Source organism: Bidens hawaiensis, unplaced genomic scaffold, assembly GCF_021521415.1.
Source record: "Bidens hawaiensis isolate Kalapana, Puna unplaced genomic scaffold, B.hawaiensis_p1.1 tig00025498_1, whole genome shotgun sequence".
Taxonomy (NCBI): Eukaryota; Viridiplantae; Streptophyta; class Magnoliopsida; order Asterales; family Asteraceae; genus Bidens; species Bidens hawaiensis.
In genome coordinates, this window is record NW_027494074.1 from 37725 (window position 1) to 58158 (window position 20434).

The window sequence follows — 20434 nt, forward strand, 5'->3', positions numbered from 1 at the left end:
ACACTTTCCTCAGTTATGAAACTCCTATAATAAAATTCTCAACCCTTAAGCTCTTCTTAATACTGTCTGTGCTCTTGTTGATAAGGATTTGATGCTTTACACTCTCAAAAAAACAACCAGGATTTTTGAGAGTTGTATTTTTAAACAATCCCTTAACAACCTTTGAATGTGATCTATAGTCTTGCTCTTGAGCAACACTAGATGTAGCACAAGAACACTTATAACAACAAATGGATCGGGTCGGAGCCGCTTCGGTTAACCTTCCCTAATTTGTTTGCGTTGGAAAAGGATAAGACTTGTTTAGTAGGGAGGTGTTATGATTGAATCGGAGACAATATTGTGTGGAAATGGCGTTGGAAGAGGAGATCTTTAACTCACGAAGAAAATTTAGATTTGGCAATATGTCTAAACATGCTGTTGCATGTGAGTGTGCTGTTGCATGTGAGGGTCGCCAATAGCCCAGATCGATGGGTATGGTTAAATGGTTCTTCTGGAATTTTTTCGGTTGCGACTATGAAGAAGTTGTTGTCTGATTCATCCAACTCTCCCGTCTCGTGTGTCATGAAGTGAAATAGTTGGGTTCCTAAAAAAGTTAATATTCATGCATGGAGGGCCGAAATGGAGAGGATTTACTCTCTAAAAGCGCTTTCTAAAAGAAACATTGAAGTGGGATCGACGATGTGTAGATTGTGTGGGGAGCATGAGGAAACAAGTGAACATCTCTTTACGTCTTGCTTTGTTGCCTCGGTTGTTTGGCAAGGAGTCAGTACTTGGTGTCATCTACCTCCTATCTATGCTTTCTCGGTGGCCGATCTCCTCAAAGTTCATGAAATGAGTGATTTGGGCCATCTCAAAAGTAAGGTGTTAATTAGTATTGTTCTAGTCGCTTGTTGGTGTATTTGGAAGGCAAGAAATGATCTCATCTTCTCCAACAAACCGGTTTGCATATCCAAAATAACGAAGGATATAAAATCGTTGGGTTATCTATGGATCAAGAATCGTTCTCCTCTTAGAAGCATTAGATGGATCAATTGGTGTAATTTTATATTGTAATCATTTCTTGGTTGTGTTTTGGTTTCTAGCGTCTTGCTAGCTTTTTTAATGAAATTTGTCGTTCAAAAAAAAACTAATATTTAAACAATATTAATAATAATTATTAATATCATCATTATTGCCAATTAAATATTAATTTCCTAATCTTGCTATCGATGCAAGTATCCATAAGTTTTGTTTATTTTTTCTATACATATCATTAATATTAATTTATTAACAAAGTTGCAACTTGCAAGTGGCGAGAAGAACATCACCATCATCATATAAACATTTTCCTCATTTTCTTTAGCACCCAAATCTTATAAACAATTCCAAATATTCTTTTTATAAAAAAGTAAAATAATAATAATAATAAATTAATAATAGTAGGTAGAACCAACAAGTTCTTCAATTAAAGCCACCTCTCTTGATCCTCTTCAACAGACCAAACACACTCTAATTTCTCAACCCTAAAACATGAACCCACCAAATTCACCACTTAATTCACTCCCAAACTTTTAAGAAGAAGCAATTAACAGTAAAGTGACCGTACCCATGACTCAATCCGAGCTCGCCGGAGGTCGTACAGTAGTCGTCGGAGTTAAAATTAGATTCCGATAGCAGAGAATTGTTGACCTGGGCTTTGGTCAAAGCAGCTCATCCTGGTGATCGAGTCATTGCTCTTCATGTTTTAGCAAATAATGGTACTTTAATACTTTAATTCAATTATTATTATTATTATTATTATTATTATTATTATTATTAATTTGCTGATATTGTTAATGTGTTGGTTTCAATGGTTTATGTTAGGGGTATGCACGGTTTTGGTTTGGGTCGATTTTGGCCTAAAAATTGGATTTTTGAAACCATTCGTTTTTGGTTTTTGCCATTTGAGCTTGAAAATTTTAAGATTAAAATAATGAATTTAGTTATAAGTAATTTGTTAATTATTGACTAATTGATTAATATACATTTGGCAAAAATAAAATAAAATAAAATAGTTGAGTTAAATATTTATTAAGTTCTTATAAATTACCTAAGCTAAAAATTAAAAATTTAATAATTTGGTTTGGTTCGTTTTTTCGGTTTTTAGTACACTTTTGTTTTGGTTCGGTTTTTTCAGTTTGGACTTTTCGGTTTACCGCATACCCCTAGTTTATGTTGAAATGGGTTTTTGTTTTTTGTGTCAGAAGTATTGAATTCAGGTGCCTTGCTTGCGGTGCGCGCATATAATGTATATATGTGTGAACCCTCGGGTGGGCAAAAGTAAAATTGCACTAATTTTGACGTTATTTTACTAATTTTGTGAAAATAACGTTAAAAGTGATGGAAGGTTAATCAGGCATCATGTGGTGGCGTTGATAGCCGAAAGACAAGGGTACATGCACCAATCAGCCGGCGTCCCGATGATTGAGTGCTATGTGCCTTATGTAATATGTCCAAGGCTTGATGCAAAACTACTATCGAGCTGGGGGTCTCACCGGAAGCAGCCTCTCTATCCCCATGGGGTAGAGGTAAGGCTGTCTACATCTTACCCTCCTCAGACCCTACCATAGCTTTGCTATTGGTGGGATATACTGAGTACGATGATGATGATGATGATGATGATGATGATGAAGTATTGAATTCAGATGGAAAATCTTCACTGTTGTCTCTAGTGAAAGCTTTCGACTCGATTCTCGCAGTTTACGACGGTTTTTGTAACCTAAAGCAGGTGACTTTCATTGAATTTAAGTGAAATTTGGGTGAATTTGAACTGGGTATTTGATGGTTTTGCGGAATTGCAGGTGGATCTTAAGTTGAAGATATGCCGGGGGAGTTCCATAAGGAAGATTATTGCGCGAGAGGTGAAATCTTACGATGCGGACGAGGTTATAGTTGGGACTGCAAGAACACATCATGCGATGAGATCATCATGCTGTTTAGCTAAGTACTGTGCTAGAAAGCTTTCGAAGGATTGTTCAGTAGTTGCTGTTAATAATGGGAAAGTGGTGTTTCATAGAGACTCAGCTTCATCACCATCAAATGTCGGTGCTAAAGGTGAAAAGTTAAAACACACACAATTACTGTTTCTTGGGACCAGATTTACATTTTTTAAAAATGCTTTTTTTCCCTTTAAAATATCATTTTATGAATCATTATTACACAAGAGTTTATATTTTATTTATTTAATTCTTAATACTTTATTAAAGTTGAAAATTCACATCAAGACATGATTTTTATATATATTTAGTGAGAGAGAGAATCTAAATCTATAAATTTTTCTATCAAATGGTTTATATTTTTGAAAACTTTTGATCTTTACATACAAATGTCTGTGATATACATTAAAAAATTTATTATATGTTTCTTTCTCTTTTTTTTTTTTGAACTTTTAAATGTTTACCTAACAAGTTATGTGTATGTAATACCTACACATGATATACATAACCGACACATATGCTATATGCTGATTTCTATAAATAAAAGAATTTTTTTATGTATTTTTATTCATGTTAAAAGAGATGAATAATATTGCATTTTACAATTTTATTGTACTTTAAACTTTTTTAACTTTGAAAAATTAATGATTCATCATCATCATCATCATCGTACTCAGTATATCCCACCAATAGCAAAGCTATGGTAGGGTCTGAGGAGGGTAAGATGTAGACAGCCTTACCTCTACTCCATGGGGATAGAGAGGCTGCTTCCGGTGAGACCCCCGGCTCGATAGTAGTTTTGCATCAAGCCTTGGACATATTACATAAGGCGCATAGCACTCAATCATCGGGACGCCGGCTGATTGGTGCATGTACCCTTGTCTTTCGGCTATCAACGCCACCACATGATGCTTGATTAACCTTCCATCACTTTTAACGTTATTTCACGAAATTAGTAAAATAACGTCAAAATTAGTGCAATTTTACTTTTGCCCACCCGAGGGTTCACACATATATACATTATATGCGCGCACCGCAAGCAGGGCACAAAGCACTCTTTGAGTCTTTTCTGCACAGAACCTTCCCGTATATATAGTTATAATTTTTATATTATTTTTGACGTTATTTGGTTTTTAAATCCGGTACACCCAGTGAACCGATAAGGCGAACGGTCGTTGTCCGGTCTGGTTATGAAAAACACTGGTTTCTGGTTAACGTTTTTTAACACTCAAATTGTTTATTTTGCAGGGGGTTCACATCATCATAAAAATACATTATTTAGTGTATTCCACAAATCATTAAGTTTGAATCCTAAATTACTGAAAAATGGAGATAAAGAAGATAAATGCAATCAAATTGCTTGCAAAAATTCAGATTCATCGTCAGCAAAACCCAAATACACTTGTTCAATTTGCTCACCCGATTCGGTTCTTCCGACCACTGCTTGTGTTCTTGAAGACACTGATGATGACAATAATATGGCTTTAGTACCTGTACAAAATCTAAAAGCTTCTAAAAGCTCATCCGAACTGACACTTGGTTGGCCTTTACTTCGTCGGGCTATTTCTTCAAACAGGCTTTCATCTGATAGATCACCGGCCCGTAAGATCTCAGTGGTCCAATGGGCTTTAAGGTTGCCGGTTAGAAACCAGTTAATGATTACAAACTCAGATTCGAGTGATGAGAAGAAAGATGGATGTTTAGATGGTGAAAATGGAGCTATGGTTGTTAATGATGACGAGTATCAATCGGATTCGTGCTGTTCGGTTAATAATGATTCGCTTGGTTTACCAAAAGAGTTGGAGGGATTTCATGAGAAGTACTTGAGTAGTTGTCGGTTGTTTAAGTTTCGAAAACTCGCGGAAGCTACTATGAACTTCAATCCTGGTTTGTTCTTTTCATTGTGTTTATATTCAATTTATAGTTAATAGTATAGGACTTTTTGCATATATAATAAGATATTATGCTTCATTATCTAATTATAGCAACAAAGTATGAAAATTCTGTAAAATATCAACACAAGTTTGTTTTTTTTGGTTTAATACTATAAAAAAACCGCTATACTTTCTTATTTTTACAAAAAAAAGTCACTCGACTTGTATAAAATCATGAAAAATTCATGAAACCAGTTGTTGTATACTAAAGGTCCTAAATACGTCTAAAATGCACATATCTTTGAATTATTATTATTATTATTTTTTTTACGAATTATAACTTGTTAACTTTTATATTGATTAAAAACTAAGATGTTTTTAACTTTTTTGCAAAATTGTTGAAGGTCACTTTATTAAATTTTGATCAATTAAGAAAAAACTCACAGGTACATGCATTTTAGACAAACTTAAGGATTTTAATAGCTAAAATTAGTTTACTTGACTTTTTTTGCGTATTTTTTACATGTTGAGGGACTTTTATGTAACAAGATTAAGTTGGGTAACTTTTTCGTGAAAATAAGAAAGTATATTGGTTTTTTATGATATTAAACTTTTCTTTGTATATTGGTTTTTTATGATATTAAACTTTTCTTTTCTTGCAAAAATAGCAAATTATCTGATTACCAATACAGTTTACCATGTACTGGTTTTTTGTGATATTAAACTTTTCTTTTCATGGTTTATTGCAAAATGTCCATCATATATGAAATACATGGTTTCCTTATACGATTATTTAATTGAATTTCAGAAAAAGTTATCGGTAAAGGAGGCAACAGTGAGGTGTACCAAGGCTGTCTTTCTGACGGACGTGAACTTGCTGTTAAAATTCTGAAAACTTCTGAAGACGCACTGAAAGAATTCGTGTTAGAAATTGAGATTATTACCACTTTACATCATGAAAATATTATATCCCTTTTCGGCTTTTGTTTTGAAGACAACAAGCTCCTTTTAGTTTATGATCTTCTTTCAAGAGGAAGCCTTGAAGATAATTTGCATGGTATGCTCGTTTATCATGTTATTCACATGTTAATTTTTCATTTTTGTGTAAATAATTCTTGATATTACTTTTATCAAACCAGGGAATAAAAAAGATGCCAAATTTGGATGGAGTGAACGGTATAAAGTTGCTATGGGTGTCGCTGAAGCACTCGCTTATTTGCATAGTAAATGTGATAAACCCGTGATCCACAGGGATGTTAAATCTTCAAACATATTATTATCTGAAGATTTTGAGCCACAGGTGATTTATCTTGATATTTTTGCTATAGGTTAATTGGGTGCTTGGATTTATGTTTAGAAAGTTATGTGAAATTGGTCGTGTGTGGGCCGAACCTGCACATGACATGAACGTGAGAGGCTGAAATCATGACAGACACGTGGACTTGAACATGACTCACTTATTCACGGGTTGACATGTACACGATAGGGGTGTTCATCGTTCGGATACTGGTTTATTCAGTTTTGAAGTTTTTCTGCCCTAATCGAAAACCAAACCAATCCGAAATAGAAATGTGTCTAACTGAACCGAATTCAACTGATTTATTCGGTTATCCAACACACCCGGTTATTATTCGATTATGCAAGATTTGTGGAAATGAAAACCGAATTATATTTATAATTCGCTTTGGTTTTTTCGGTCGTTTTACCTGAAAAATTATTTTTTATATTTTTGGCATATATTACCTATAAATTATAAATTTACAAACAAAAATATAAATGTATATGAAACAATTATGATTAAACTACAAAACCTGACGGTTTAGTTTTCGAATTTGACATAAGTTAGTCTTGTTACTTTTAGTTTTCGAATGACGTGTTTAGCTAAACATGTTTTCTGGTTCAACTCAAAATCGATCCAAACGTATTTGATTAAACCCAAACTCATTAATTTCATGTTAGATTCGTGTCGTGTCAAAAACTCACACCCTTAATATATATACTATTTTTAAGTTAGTCATGTTGTTTTGTTTACTTCCAGCTCTCTGATTTCGGTCTTGCAAAGTGGGCTACACCAACCGGGCTGCATATAACCTCTGCCGATGTTGCTGGCACATTCGGGTTTGCATCTTCATTTAACTTCCAATTTTCGCGTTAAAACTTTTTATAAAAACTAAAATAACCAAAATAATATTCCTCCATTTATTCAATGCAGTTATTTAGCTCCTGAGTATCTAATGCACGGAAAAGTTACCGAGAAAATAGATGTTTATGCATTCGGTGTTGTGCTTCTTGAGCTTCTTACTGGAAGGAAACCGATAAGCAATAAATATCCAAAGGGTGAAGAGAGTTTGGTTATATGGGTATGTATTAATAATAATAATAATTTCAAATAGGTTTCTTTTTTCGGTCGCTTGCGTTAGAAGTAATAAAAGAGAAATTGGTTTTGTGTAGGCAAAGCCGATTCTGAACAGTGCGAAATTTGCACGATTGTTGGACCCGATTTTGGGCGCTGACTATGATGTTGACCAAATGGAGCGGATGGCTCTTGCTGCTATGCTTTGTATCAGACGTGTACCGCGGGCTCGGCCCCAAATCACCACTGTGAGTTTTCTTGTTCTGCTCATAACAGGTGGGTCAAGCGGGTTGACTTGATAATTGCACAGGTTGACCCGCCAACCCGTTTACGATCCATTTAACCCGTTTATTACAAGTTTATGACCCACCAGCCCGTTTTGCGTATTTACAACTTGATGACTACTCGTCAATCAGTTTTGACACATTTAGATACAATGGGTTAATCCATTTTACACGTTCAGATAAACGGGTTAAACGGGTGCCCAAGTTAAGATTGATGTTTTTTAACTTTATCAACTCGAGATTAATCGCATTCATTCACGTGCAGATTCTAAAACTACTTCAAGGTGACGTGGAGGTGACAAAATGGGCCCGACAAGAACTCGATACAACAGTCGGGTCAGACGCAAGACTACAAATAACCAACATTCCCGAAGAAACGGACGGGTTGGAAGATGACGGGTTTTCACAGTCGAATCTAAGGTCACATTTGAACCTGGCGTTGCTTGATATCGAAGACTCGTCACTTTCCATGAGTAGTGTTGAGGAAAGCATCTCGATAGAGGATTACCTTCGAGGCCGATGGAGCCGATCATCGAGCTTTGATTAACATGTGAATAAGTAATAATGAATAAGAATAATATATGAATATAGTGTTTTGAGATGAGAGTGTTGAGAGCCATTGGATGTGGGTTGGATGAGAGGTTGTTTGGTGGGTGTGTTAAAAAGACTTAGACCTCCTCCTCCCTTGTCAGTTAAAAAGTTAGAAACTGATGACCACAGTGAGTTTTTTTTTTTTTTATTATTATTATTATTTCTGTTTTGGGTGATCAAACATGGATTTTTAGGTAATAAAATCTAATTCTGTTGTGTTTCGTAACTTTTGTACTTGATAAATTGATATATATCTAATTGGATTTCAAGTTGATATGGTCATAGACTCATAGTTTATGGTCCGGTTCAAATTGGTTTTGAGAAACGACAAACCAATCTGTTTTGTTTACCGGTTTGCCAATTGCCAACGGGTTGAGCTGATTTTGTTTTGTTTGGTTTGCGATCGAATCCCGCAAACCATCAAAAAATTGAATGCTTGGAATCTCGAGCCTAGCAGGAATTGCTTCTTTTTAACTTACCAAGGGATGTTCATTTCATAACTAAGAATATGTTAGAATTACGAAATCATTGTAACTTTACTTTTAAGTGATATATAAGAAGATTGCATAACCGTCTACTCCATTATCTCATTGAATAATCAATGCATACGTACAATTCAGTTTTCAATGTAAAATGTTTTGAAATAACGCAACTATTTAATTAATGTTATTATTATTAATTAATTTCTTTTATGGTAAAATCTAGAAAAATGTTGCGTGTAATATTGGGTTGCTACGTCCTATGGAGGTGGCACACTGCCACAGCCTACAGGAATAAACAGAGGAAGTTTGTACGTGTTAGATTTTGTTTTTGTAACTTTAAATAATTTTGTGACATGGACCTTTTAAATTTTTATAAGATATTCGGTGGTTGAAATCAATAGTTCATATTTTCAACTTATGTAAAGATGCAAAATCTAATCTTAGACACATGAAAAAGTATGTAAGAAGGTTAAAATGGATTGGCAGGTTCTAATCAAGCTGTAGAAGTTTAAATGGGTAATTTATAAACGATTTAGAGTTAAAACTATATTTTAATTCAATTTGAAACAAGTTGTTGTATGGTGATGTTTAATTTTGGTACAACTTTGAGTCATTGACATAGACTGGTTATTAAACGTGTTAGAAATGTAGGTATTGTGGTTAAAAGAAACTGTTTTGAAATTGATAAGCTCTATCGTTTAGCCAAAGGTCATTGGAAGCAATTAATTTTATCTTATTATCGATGTGGCGTGTCCGTATTTTTTTATATTTTTATCTTTATAAAAAATGTATTGTATTATTAAATTAGCTAAGATGAATTGCCAAACATACCGCTAAAAGCATGAGAATCAAAAAATACTTTATTAAATCAAAAACTAGTCACGCTAATTTTTTCAATTTGAAGCATGGTTTCAAGATAAGTTTACATAAATCGACTCGTATCACCTTTTCGATTAAAAACTCAAAAACATTAGTTTGAAATCGAAAAAACCTTATCGAGGTTATTTTTTTTTTCAACAAGGTCAAATGAAAACAAACAAATCGTGTGAAGGGTGATATCAGTGCCATCAATTTTTTAAGATAGAATTATTATCAGCCAACCTAAAAGACATGCAATTAATAAAAGGGTTTACTAATGCAATAGTAACCAAGTTAATAAAATCTAATTTTTCTGTAATTTAAAATAAATCTTAAAATGTTAGGAAAAATAGCACATGCACATGGCATATGGGCTGGTTTTGGCTACTTTTGGGCAAATGCTAGTTGGTCCAATATGAAGTATTAGAACGTCCAATATTATGCAAAATCACGATAACTGAAGTTTTATGGGTTTCATTTATAAACTAGTACCCATTACGGGTAGACGTGCACAAAAAAACCGGTTCCGGAACCTAACTGGTGGAACCGAACCGGAACCGGTTCCAGTTCCAACCCGGTTGGAACAATACCCGGTTTGGGTATTTTTGTACCCGAAAATCGTACCCGGTTCTCCTATTTGTATGTCAGTACCAGTTCCAACCCGGTTCTTAATTGGAACCGGTTCGGTTCGTACCCGGAAAAACCGGTTTCGACGGGTTTTTTTAAGGGTCAAACAAAAGTCAAACTAGCCGTTGGAACCGGTTCCAACGGTAATATAGCCGTTGGAACCGGTTTTTTAGATATAGCCGTTGGAACCGGTTCCAACGGTAATATAGCCGTTGGAACCGGTTTTTGGGACAATAGATCCGTTGGAACCGGTTCCAACGGTAATATAGCCGTTGGAACCGGTTTTTGATGCCCAAACCTATATATAACTTGTTTCCATTAAAAACTAACTATTACAAACCTATATATAACTTGTTTCCTATATTTAATAACTAACTATTACAAACATTATTAAAACATAAACGATACTAAACATAACAACTAAAACATAAAAAACAAAGTCCGTCGTTTTAATCCGGGAATACTTATTTTTGGGTTGTAGAGCCGGACGACTCTCCCACTTCCGTTTTTTTAGCTTCCAATCTTCTTTTCTCTCGACAATACTTATTCGTATGTTTTCGTAATGTCGAGTTGGACCCTGCTTTAAGAAACTTCGAGCAATATTTGCAACGTGCCAACTCATGTGTTCGGTCATGAGACACAAATCGTAATGAATCCAAACATCGGAGCATCTTGTTGTTTCGATCACCATAACAACGTCATCATTGGTTGCCATTTGTTGTCGGTTTAAGGTTAATTGTGGTTTGGAGTGTGTTTTATAGTTTTGGAAGTGGTTTAACAAGTAAACAAACAAACCTTGCTATTTATAGTAAGAAAATAACCTATTTATAGTTAAAAAACCGGTTCCAACAGTCAAAAACGGCTATATAGCCGTTGGAACCGGTTCCTAACGGCTCTAATATTTAAATTTCAAAAAAAACCGGTGGAACCAGTTTTTACGTAAAAACCGGTTCCGGTTCATACCCTACCCGGTTCTTAAAAGTTCGCATATCTGGGCATCAGTTCGGGTCAGGAACCGAACCGGTTCTTGATTGGAACCGGTGCCATTTTACAACCCGGTGTGAAAAAACCGGTTTGGAACCGGTTCGGGTTTTCCATTTGAACCCGATTTGTGCACCTCTAATTACGGGTGCAAATGAGCCAAGCTACTCAAAATCGGCTTGTTAAAAAGCTCGATCGAGTCGTGCTTAATCGAGCCCAAGCCTAAAAATAAGCTCATTTAATAAACGAGCCCGAGCCCGAGCTTCACTTATCGAGCTCGAGCCGGCTCGCGAGCCTAAACGAGCCTGTGATTTTTATAATTTTTTAATATATATATATATATATTTAATAATTATTAATTAATATATATATATATATATTTAATAATTATTAATTAATATATATAATGTTATGAAAAAATAAATAAAAATAACTAAATAGTATATATTATTTTATACATAATGTTATAATAGAAAAAAAATATATAAAAATAATTATAATTATATAAAAAATAGTTGATGTATAGTAAACGAGCCGAGCCCGAGCCGAGCTTGAGTTTGAAAATCTACTCACGAGCCGAGCTCGAGCTTTGAAAATAAAGCTCGAATCGAGCCGAGCTCGAGCTCGAGCTCTGTGTAAGATAAACGAGCCGAGCTCGAGCCTAGTTAAGCTCGGGTTCGGCTCGACTCGTTTGCACCCCTAGTACCCATGCTTAAGGATTCAAACTATGGTAAGTCATTAAAAACATTATTATGTAGTAAACGACGTCCAATGTTGATATATATATATATATATATGGGGTTAGGTTAGAATAAAAACCCACTTGAGTTGTGAAAACTCTAAAAACTCATTCTTATCAGTATGTTTTTAATTAAAGATTAAATTATGTGGTCTACAATTAAAGTTAATAAAAAATATAAAAGAAAACTTACACTTTCTCTCTCTTGAAAACATATATAAAAATTAGTAAAAAAATGTAAAAAAAAATAGCAAAACATTTTTTTTTATGTTTTCGATGTTTTGTATTAAATGTTACAGCATATATTACGTGTGCAAAAAAAAAAAAAAACGATGTTACATAGGGTTTTCACGGTTTTTTCACAACACAAATAGGTTTTCATTCTATACTTTGCCTATATATACATATATATATATACATATGTTATAATACCATATGTAAAAAATTTATTGGTTCTTACCATTCATAAGAAACTCATTATTCTTATTTAAACCCTTTTATATATATGTAAAAAAATATTGTTTACATTAATATCATATCTAGCAAATAAATTTTTTTAAAAATAAAGTTGTGAGTTACAAAGTAAGGCTGAGTTACAATACAGCTTCGCTATCGAAAATGGAAATTATTAGAACGACTCGTATCGAATTCAAAAGCCTCATATGAATATCGGTTTCGATACCAAATTTGTTCGGGTTGTGTATGCTTGATTAGGTTTGGTAAAATACTATGTGTAGTACAAAACAAAATGCTTATTTACACAAACATTGTCTAATATAACTCTAAAATAACGCCGTGATATGATCAAAGATAACAACGTTTTGCTATCACATTTTTTTTAAATGACGTGTTTAAAGAGTGATACATTATTGATTACTAATTGTGTCATCCAATTATATAGTATGTCTAACCCTTTACAATGACACGCCCAATTTTCTAATTTGAGTCATTTTAAATATAAGAAATTACGAAACGTCGTTTTTAATAATAATTCATTACAGTTGAGCACCAACATTTGAAGTTTCATTCATTGCATTATTAAGTTTTTGATTACAATAGTATATTATGTATATATATCTTCTCCATTAGAACTTAGTGTATAGCCTATACAATAGTATATTGTGATGCTTCGTCTCACTTTACCTATACAATATAGGCTATACTGTTACAAAAATGACTTATAGTTGGATTTGTTTGGAAGGCTCACACAAACCCGTACTTAATTCTATACAATTTTTTCTTTTGCCGAGGGACTTAACTTTCAACTAGAAAGAAGGGTACGCTGTACCATTGGAGGAGGCGATGTTTCCTTAACATCCAGACGTTCACATGCTATTTGCTATTTTTAGAGCATTCCCGTCTCCTTCTCCCTCGTTATAGTTATACTAAATAACAATATTTTTTATACATTTATCATTACAGTTTTCTCTCTCATCACTCCCAACCAATTCAACAAATATTAAAAAATATATAGAGGCAAACAAAGTTTCCACAAATTTACAAAAAATTAATACTTTTCCCTCTCCGGAGTCTCATTGACGAGAGAAAGGAAAGGAAATGAAGGGTTTTCCTTTCCTTTCTTTTCTCTTTCTTTTCCCTCCTCTTTTCTTTCTCCCCACACTTTCTTTCCTTTCAATTCTTTTCAAATTAGAAAGAATTCAATCACCTTTATTTTACACTATATTTATCTTCCTTTTCTTTTTCTATCCCGTTTTTTCTTTCCTATAATGAAACTTGGAAACACACATATTCTTCAATCTTTTCCTTTCTCTTCTTAAATGAAACTTGAGAGCACAACCATCTCAATCTTTCCATCTACTTCCTTTCCTCCCTTAACTAAAACTTGGGAACTGTGACACCCAGTAATTTCCCAATCCTATAAACTAAGTAATCAACCTAATAATTAGGTGATTGTAAATATTAAGCGCGCCATGTTAATCAGCGCGTGCATTTGTTATGTGCGCCCTGCGCGAAGCGCGCCATGTTAGTCAGCGCGGGCATATTATGTGCGCCCTGCGCGAGCGCGCCATGTTAAGAACCAGCGTGGGCATATGTTATATGCGCCATGCGCGAATGTTTTGGCTTTATGTTTTCATGTACCTTAACGTTATGTTGTCTAATGGGTTGACCATCCCGCATGATGCTAAGGCGGGTGCATCCTAAATCGTTTATGCGCGTGCGGAAGGGAACTAACCTCCCCGCATGGCGGGAACATTGAGAGCTAGTTTGTCTGAAGCTCCAAGATGGAATTGACTTCAACATGACTGATCACTATGTTGAAATACCAAGACCACCTGGAGAATCTACAAATGAAACTCAATGTCCCTAACTGCGAGAAGGTTACGCACCTACCCGCAGCAAAGAAATGTCCTTCACGCAGAAAGCTATGCGCACAAAGTGATACGCGCAGAACACTTAGTCTATTCTCCAGATGTAAGGAGATTACTCCCGCCCAAAAGGAAACAGTAGCGTGTTTCAGAGATTTTCCACTTTTTACTGTACACTGACAAAAGTACCTGAAAAAGCACACTGTAACATGAAAAGTCAACTGTCAGCCACCCTACTCCCACCAACCACAGACCTGCATGTCCTGTCCAAATCAAATCAAAATCTTTTATCCACTACTCCACTTTTAAATAAATAATAATAATTTTCATACTTTGTCATCATTACACCTAGATATGAAAAGATTACAATCCCCTAAAGCAAGGGATTGTGTTCCCTTGAGTTTGCCTATAAATATGTAACCTAAATTATCACCCAAAACACACTTCAAACTTCTCTCTTAAAGTTGCACGCACTAATCATCGCCCAAGCATCCGTTTGATTTTCAATTCCGTTCCTGTTACTAGGTAAGCCGAGATTATAACCTTGAGATCTACTTTCCAACCCTTATATTCTCCTAATTCTTGATCTTAATATATATACTTCTTGTTATTTAATCGTATTCTAGACCTTCAATTCCGAGGCCAACACCAAGAAAACCCGAATCTCGATTAATCCCTTAACAAGAACCACAGGTGAGTCTCACAGCCCCTATTCTCGCTGTTTTCACTATTTTTAAACTGTTTTCGGGGCGAGGGACACGTACTTAAATAATGTTTTATCATGGTATACTTACAAGCTATGTAAGCGATTATGTGTTTAAATTATATTTCATGATGAGCAATGCGAACGATTATCTAAGGTTTTCGATGTATGTGCGCTAGAACTCGAGTAAGTGATCACTTTACCATTGGAACTCTAAGGGTAGGGACTGCTGGTTTGATCCACCCACTCGTAGGGGTCGCACCTCTTTGCATGGACGAGTGCCTAGAATGGGGCAGTACTATGGGATTGAGCCCGCTCGTAGGGGTCGCGCCTCTTTGCATGGACGAGCGCCTTGTTTTCCGGCACAACGTCCGCGCGTAACCCGCGGGACGGTATTACAGTATTATTAGCTCGTAGTGGCAGCGCCACTTTGCATGGACGAGCACGGCTTTTCAGAAATGTCTACGCGCAACCCGCGGGACGGTATTACACTATTTTAGCTCGTAGTGGCAGCGCCACTTTGCATAGACGAGTACGTTTTCCAGAAACGTTCGCGCGTAACCCGCGGAACGGTCTTAACAGAAACATGTTGTCAGATCTATGTTTTCATACGGTGTATCAAGCATATGTTTAGACATGAAATCAGAAATGTGTTTTAATATGATTTTCGCCAAGACTATGACGCGATACGATTTATCAAGTTACTAAAACTTGTGAACTCACTCAGTTTATACTGATTCAAATGTTTTACGTGTCTTTCAGGAGATAACTAGGTAGCGCATGGAGTCACACTTAGAGCACCTCACACTGAACATCTAAAACTAGCTTTTTGGAAGATTTTAGTTCTATCCCTTCGATGCGCGTGGTTGTTCTCGCCGCGCAAGGGGATATGGCGTGGAAATCTTCAACAGTTTTTACATTTGGATGATTTTATGTAATTTTTAAACAATGTAATGTATTTGTATTAAACATTTCATGCGCAATGAAAATCTTATCTTGAATGTTTGCAATGGCCCGTGCTTAAGTATCAATCCCCACTCGCGCGCGCCCGGCTGTTTCCGCCGTTCAGGGCCGGGTGTGACAGGAACACAATGTTAGAGCATTCCCAACCCATCCCCTAAAATTATGTGAGGGAAGTTTTCAAATTATAGGGTGAGGTCTTGAGTGGTTGTGAATGTAAATTATAGGATGGAGAGAGAAAAGGTAGTGATTTTTTTTTGTAAATTTGGGAAAACTTTGTTTTTTTAATTTTTGTTGAATTGGTTGTGAGTAGTTGAGAGATAAAACTGTAATGATAAATATATAAAAAAATATTATTTAATTGAACAGAAAAGAAAACTATAATGTTTTGTAGTGTAATTATAGAGATGAGAATAGAGGACATACTAGGAACGCTCTAACCAATCAAAATCTCACCCCATACTTTGCAAACTCCCCTCACACACTTTTAGATGATGGATTGAAAATGCTCTTAGAGCATTCCCGGTGGGTTTTTCAAATTATGTGAGGGAGTTCTCCATTTTTTAGAGATAGTTAAAAGTGGTTGTGAGAAGAGGAGAGAGAAAAAATTACTGTTCATGGTTAAATTTAAAGAAACACACTGTTCACCTCTATAATTTTTTAATATTTTTTAAAGTGGTTGTGAGTGAAGGAGAGAGAAAATGTAGTGATAAAAGTATAAAAAAATATTATTTAATTGAAAATGAAAGAGAAAATATTGTGTTTTAATTTAATTATAAAGATGGAGATGGAGAATGAACTGAGAATGCTCTTAAACCTAACACCTCTATATAAGTATATAGTGTTTATTATAATAAATACGTTATAACGGTAATCTTTTTTTTTTTTTCATTTTTTAAATGGCAAATTTTTTTTAATTATTATCATATGTGGAACTTGAACTCAACACCTCCCCATCTTAAACGCATGTTTTTAAAGGTTTTCCCTTTATCAATGAACCATCACCCTATTACATAATTTATTATTACTACTAGCTTTTGAACCCGTGTATTACACGAGATTTGTTAAATAATAAAAATAAATAAGGTATGTTTTTTAAAGAAATGAACAAAATTAAAGTAAGAAGAAAATAAAATATATACTACAAATAGTAAGAAGTCTATAATCTCAAATTTAGAAATTAGAATGGGATGAACCATTAAAAGTTTACAACAATATACAACATTTGTTAAAATTGTTTTGACTCATTATCCATGATAACTATAATGAATGAAATGAGAGATTAGAAAATTAGAAGGGAAATTATAACACATTTGTCAAAATTGTTTTGATCCATGACCCATAGATATGTATAATAAATAAGTTGAGTAATTAGAAAATTATAAAGAAAATTATAACCCTTTACCCAAAATTATTTTGACCCATGGATAGATATGAATGAGATGAAAAATTAAAAAGAAAAGTATAACCCATTTAACAAAATGGTTTTGCTCATTTAAAGTTAGATTTACTTTTTCCTGTTTATGTAACCAAACAAAAATCGAGGTAACTTACAACATCAATCTGAAATAACCGACCAAAACAAATAACTAACAAACCAAGTATCGGCTATAAGACGCCTCCATTTTCTGCTTAATATCGTTTTCGACGAAGAATCCAAAGTCAAACTTATAACTGCCAACAACATTAGTAAAGATAAGACAGGTTTGTCAAAGTGTAGGCACACGGTTGGCCTTCCCAAATCAATTCATTAATTGCATCCAACGGTACGTAACTTAAAGTCATCTTCTTCTCCTTCACATTATTTCTTCTTCTTCTTCTTCAAAATGACTCTTTTTCTTCCCTTATTGTTTCTTCTTTTGCAGCCATGGAGTATACTCACCAGAGCCGGTTAGTTTACTTATCCTTAAACTCCTTTCTTCTTGTTTAATCTTTACAAAAGCAGTTAATCATATGTGGGATTAATTTGCAATCTATTTGAAGGTGAAGAAAATTAGTTTTATTTTCCGTGAAAGTTGGGAATTGATCATTTCATGGAGTAATTTCATCATAAATTTGTGACGAAAATAACTATTTTCAAGATTCATATCCGTGATGTATGTTGAGAACTAGGCTTGACTTACAAAAAAAGTCAACGTTTTCTTGTTTGTGTTTAAGATGTGTGAATACAAGCCAAACATTTGTTTCCTAACTTTTTAGTTTATGGAATAATTGCTATTCCAAGATTCATATTCATGTTTAGGGTGTGAATTAACAGGCTTGAGTTTAGTCTAGATGGGTTTGTTTTACTTTTGGGTTGAACCCGCGGACACGTTTCGCTAAATGTGTTGTGTTTGGGTCTACCTGTCCGGTTCATAACTTGACCGGTTAATTAATACTTATGTTTCTAAATTATGTGTTTTGTTATTTTATCCTGTTTGCATTTTGGCTTATAAATTTATAATTTTAGAGTACTATAATATGCCAAAAAATAAATAAAACAAAATTTCCATTTAAACAGGTCATTTTCTTGTCAACCCACAAAATCCCGTGTAGGGTTCATGTTAATATGCTTTACTCAGTTTTCGGGTTCGTGTCTGGTTTGACCCACAAACATGACCTGTTTAAGTGTTTAACACCCTATAAGCATGTTGGATACTGAGTTTCTAGATTTGACTTACAAAAAGTCAATGTGTCTTTTGATTTTTTTGGTTGCGAATTGTGCAGAGAATGACGTGTGCAAACAAGTGAATTGTGGTCAGGGAATTTGCAAGCCTTCGAATACTAGCACCAGTCCATATGAATGTGAATGCTCATCCGGTTGGAAGCAATTAGCAAACACTTCTAATCAGTATTTGAAATTTCTCCCCTGTGTCATTCCTAATTGTAAGTCTCAACCTTCTTCAGTTATACACGTTTAGTTTGTTTTATTATAAATTTGTAATTTTAGAGTATTAATATGATAAGCTAAAATAAAAAATATTGGCTTAAACGGTGCCAATACTTGTGTCATGTTTGGTTTCATGTGTCTGACAAAATTTGTTGATTCTTGTCGAATTAACACCCCTAAATTCGCAAATAAATATGTAAACTTTTTTATATTACCATCTTTATAAATGCTAACAGTTATATATATCGCAGGCACACTCGATTATTCATGTTCAAAAGCGCCACCGCCGGTGCAACAAAAGGAAAACCGAGGGAATGGATCAATCTTTGATGGTATTACAATTCTCATTTTAAAGCTTTTAGCCATTACAATATTTTCTAGATTATTTATTGTTATTGACTATGATGTTTTGCTTCAGTGTGTCAATGGATTGATTGTGGAGGTGGGACATGCGAATCGACGTCCTTTTTCACTCACAAATGCGAATGCAGGCCCGGTTACAATAACCTTCTCAACTTAACATTTTCTCCTTGCTTTAGAGAATGTAAGCCTGCAAACTTATGTTTACGTTTTATCACTAACGGGTCGTTAAAAGAATCAATCACAAAGAAACCGGGTCCAACATGGTTATACATGACCTCCTAAATCATTTTTTTAAATAGTTTAGATTAGTTTTTATAAAATTGCTTTAAATGCTTTTAATGTTAGGTTCACTTGGAATGGATTGCAAGGACCTTAACATTGGATTTAAGGACAATCAATCTTCTCCATCTCCACCATTGTCGGCAGATCGTTCAAACAAAGGTAAGGTCGCATTCATTTATTTATTTGTTTGTGTAGAATTCTGACATATTTGTTTAAACGGGTCGTGTTATTTGTTTAAACGGGTCGTGTTACACGCGTGATGGAGTTGATGTTTTTTACATGAATAAAAATGTGGGTCGTGTTTGTTTAACTCTGTCATAACAGTTTTTAGTTAAACAGTCTAGTATAAGTTAAAATATTATAAGTTTGATTTATTAAGTTTGGTGGTTATTGCAGCTTACAATATACTTGAAGGACGCTACGATTGGTTAATATTCTTGACGTTTGCTCTTTTGGCTATTTAACGATGCATACTTGGTTTGGCTTTTGTGCACACGATTAGTAACATTTCTCCACATCCGACGTCAACGAAACCAGAGTAGGAAAATAAATTCACATATTTTGTATCTTCATATTAAACGGATGTAAGACATCGTAATTTTGGGTTAGTTAAGTTTATGGTTTTTAGTAATTTATCTCTTTGGATTAAATTTGAAACTAGTGTGAAATGTTAATATGTGAGCTGAAAGGAAAGTTTAACGAGTCAAGCGATCAACCGAACGAAAGGATCAATATAGATTTTTTGGTCAAAAACCTTATCTAAGAGTATGATAGGCTTATAAGTTGTAATCGTTGTAAGAGTTGAAAAAAAGGGAATTTGTGATATTATTGTTGGACAAATTTTTAGTTTTTTAGCAACTTTATGTTGGAAACACATTTTTTCTACCAACAAAGATACAAATCCCATGAATCTAAGAAGGAAGCAATGATAAATGTTCACGATTCACATTAAGGAAGCCATATATTAGAAACCATACAAGAGTTATTTTACACTTAGGTAGAATAAACAAGCCGTTTCGAAATACCATTGGACTAGAAGTTAAAATAAGTAAAATAATTTAGTCCATTGGACTAGAAGTTAATAAACAAGCCGATTAATCGAGAAGCTGGTTCCAATAACTGCTTTGTTAAAAAAAAGTGAAAAAAAAAACCTTAATTAATACTAAAATAAAAAATAAACTCAATAA

At 34.3% G+C, this 20434-nt stretch overlaps 1 protein-coding gene and 1 pseudogene across 2 annotated transcripts; both read left to right on the top strand.

The window, feature by feature from the left end:
- The first annotated feature begins 1472 nt into the window (after nt 1-1472).
- On the top strand, nt 1473-8174 carry LOC143571685 (protein kinase STUNTED-like; annotated as a pseudogene). The gene is made up of 10 exons (XR_013142138.1): nt 1473-1736; nt 2652-2746; nt 2820-3072; nt 4203-4841; nt 5637-5885; nt 5968-6128; nt 6867-6946; nt 7041-7188; nt 7280-7429; nt 7731-8174. The product of XR_013142138.1 is annotated as a protein kinase STUNTED-like (transcript).
- Nucleotides 8175-18360: 10186 nt separating this feature from the next.
- On the top strand, nt 18361-19735 carry LOC143571690 (uncharacterized). Its single transcript, XM_077057055.1, has 5 exons — nt 18361-18598; nt 18854-18934; nt 19021-19146; nt 19311-19406; nt 19644-19735. Exons 1-5 carry the CDS (start codon nt 18361-18363, stop codon nt 19709-19711), a joined length of 609 nt encoding a protein of 202 aa, XP_076913170.1. The 3' UTR covers nt 19712-19735.
- The last annotated feature ends 699 nt before the right edge of the window (nt 19736-20434 follow it).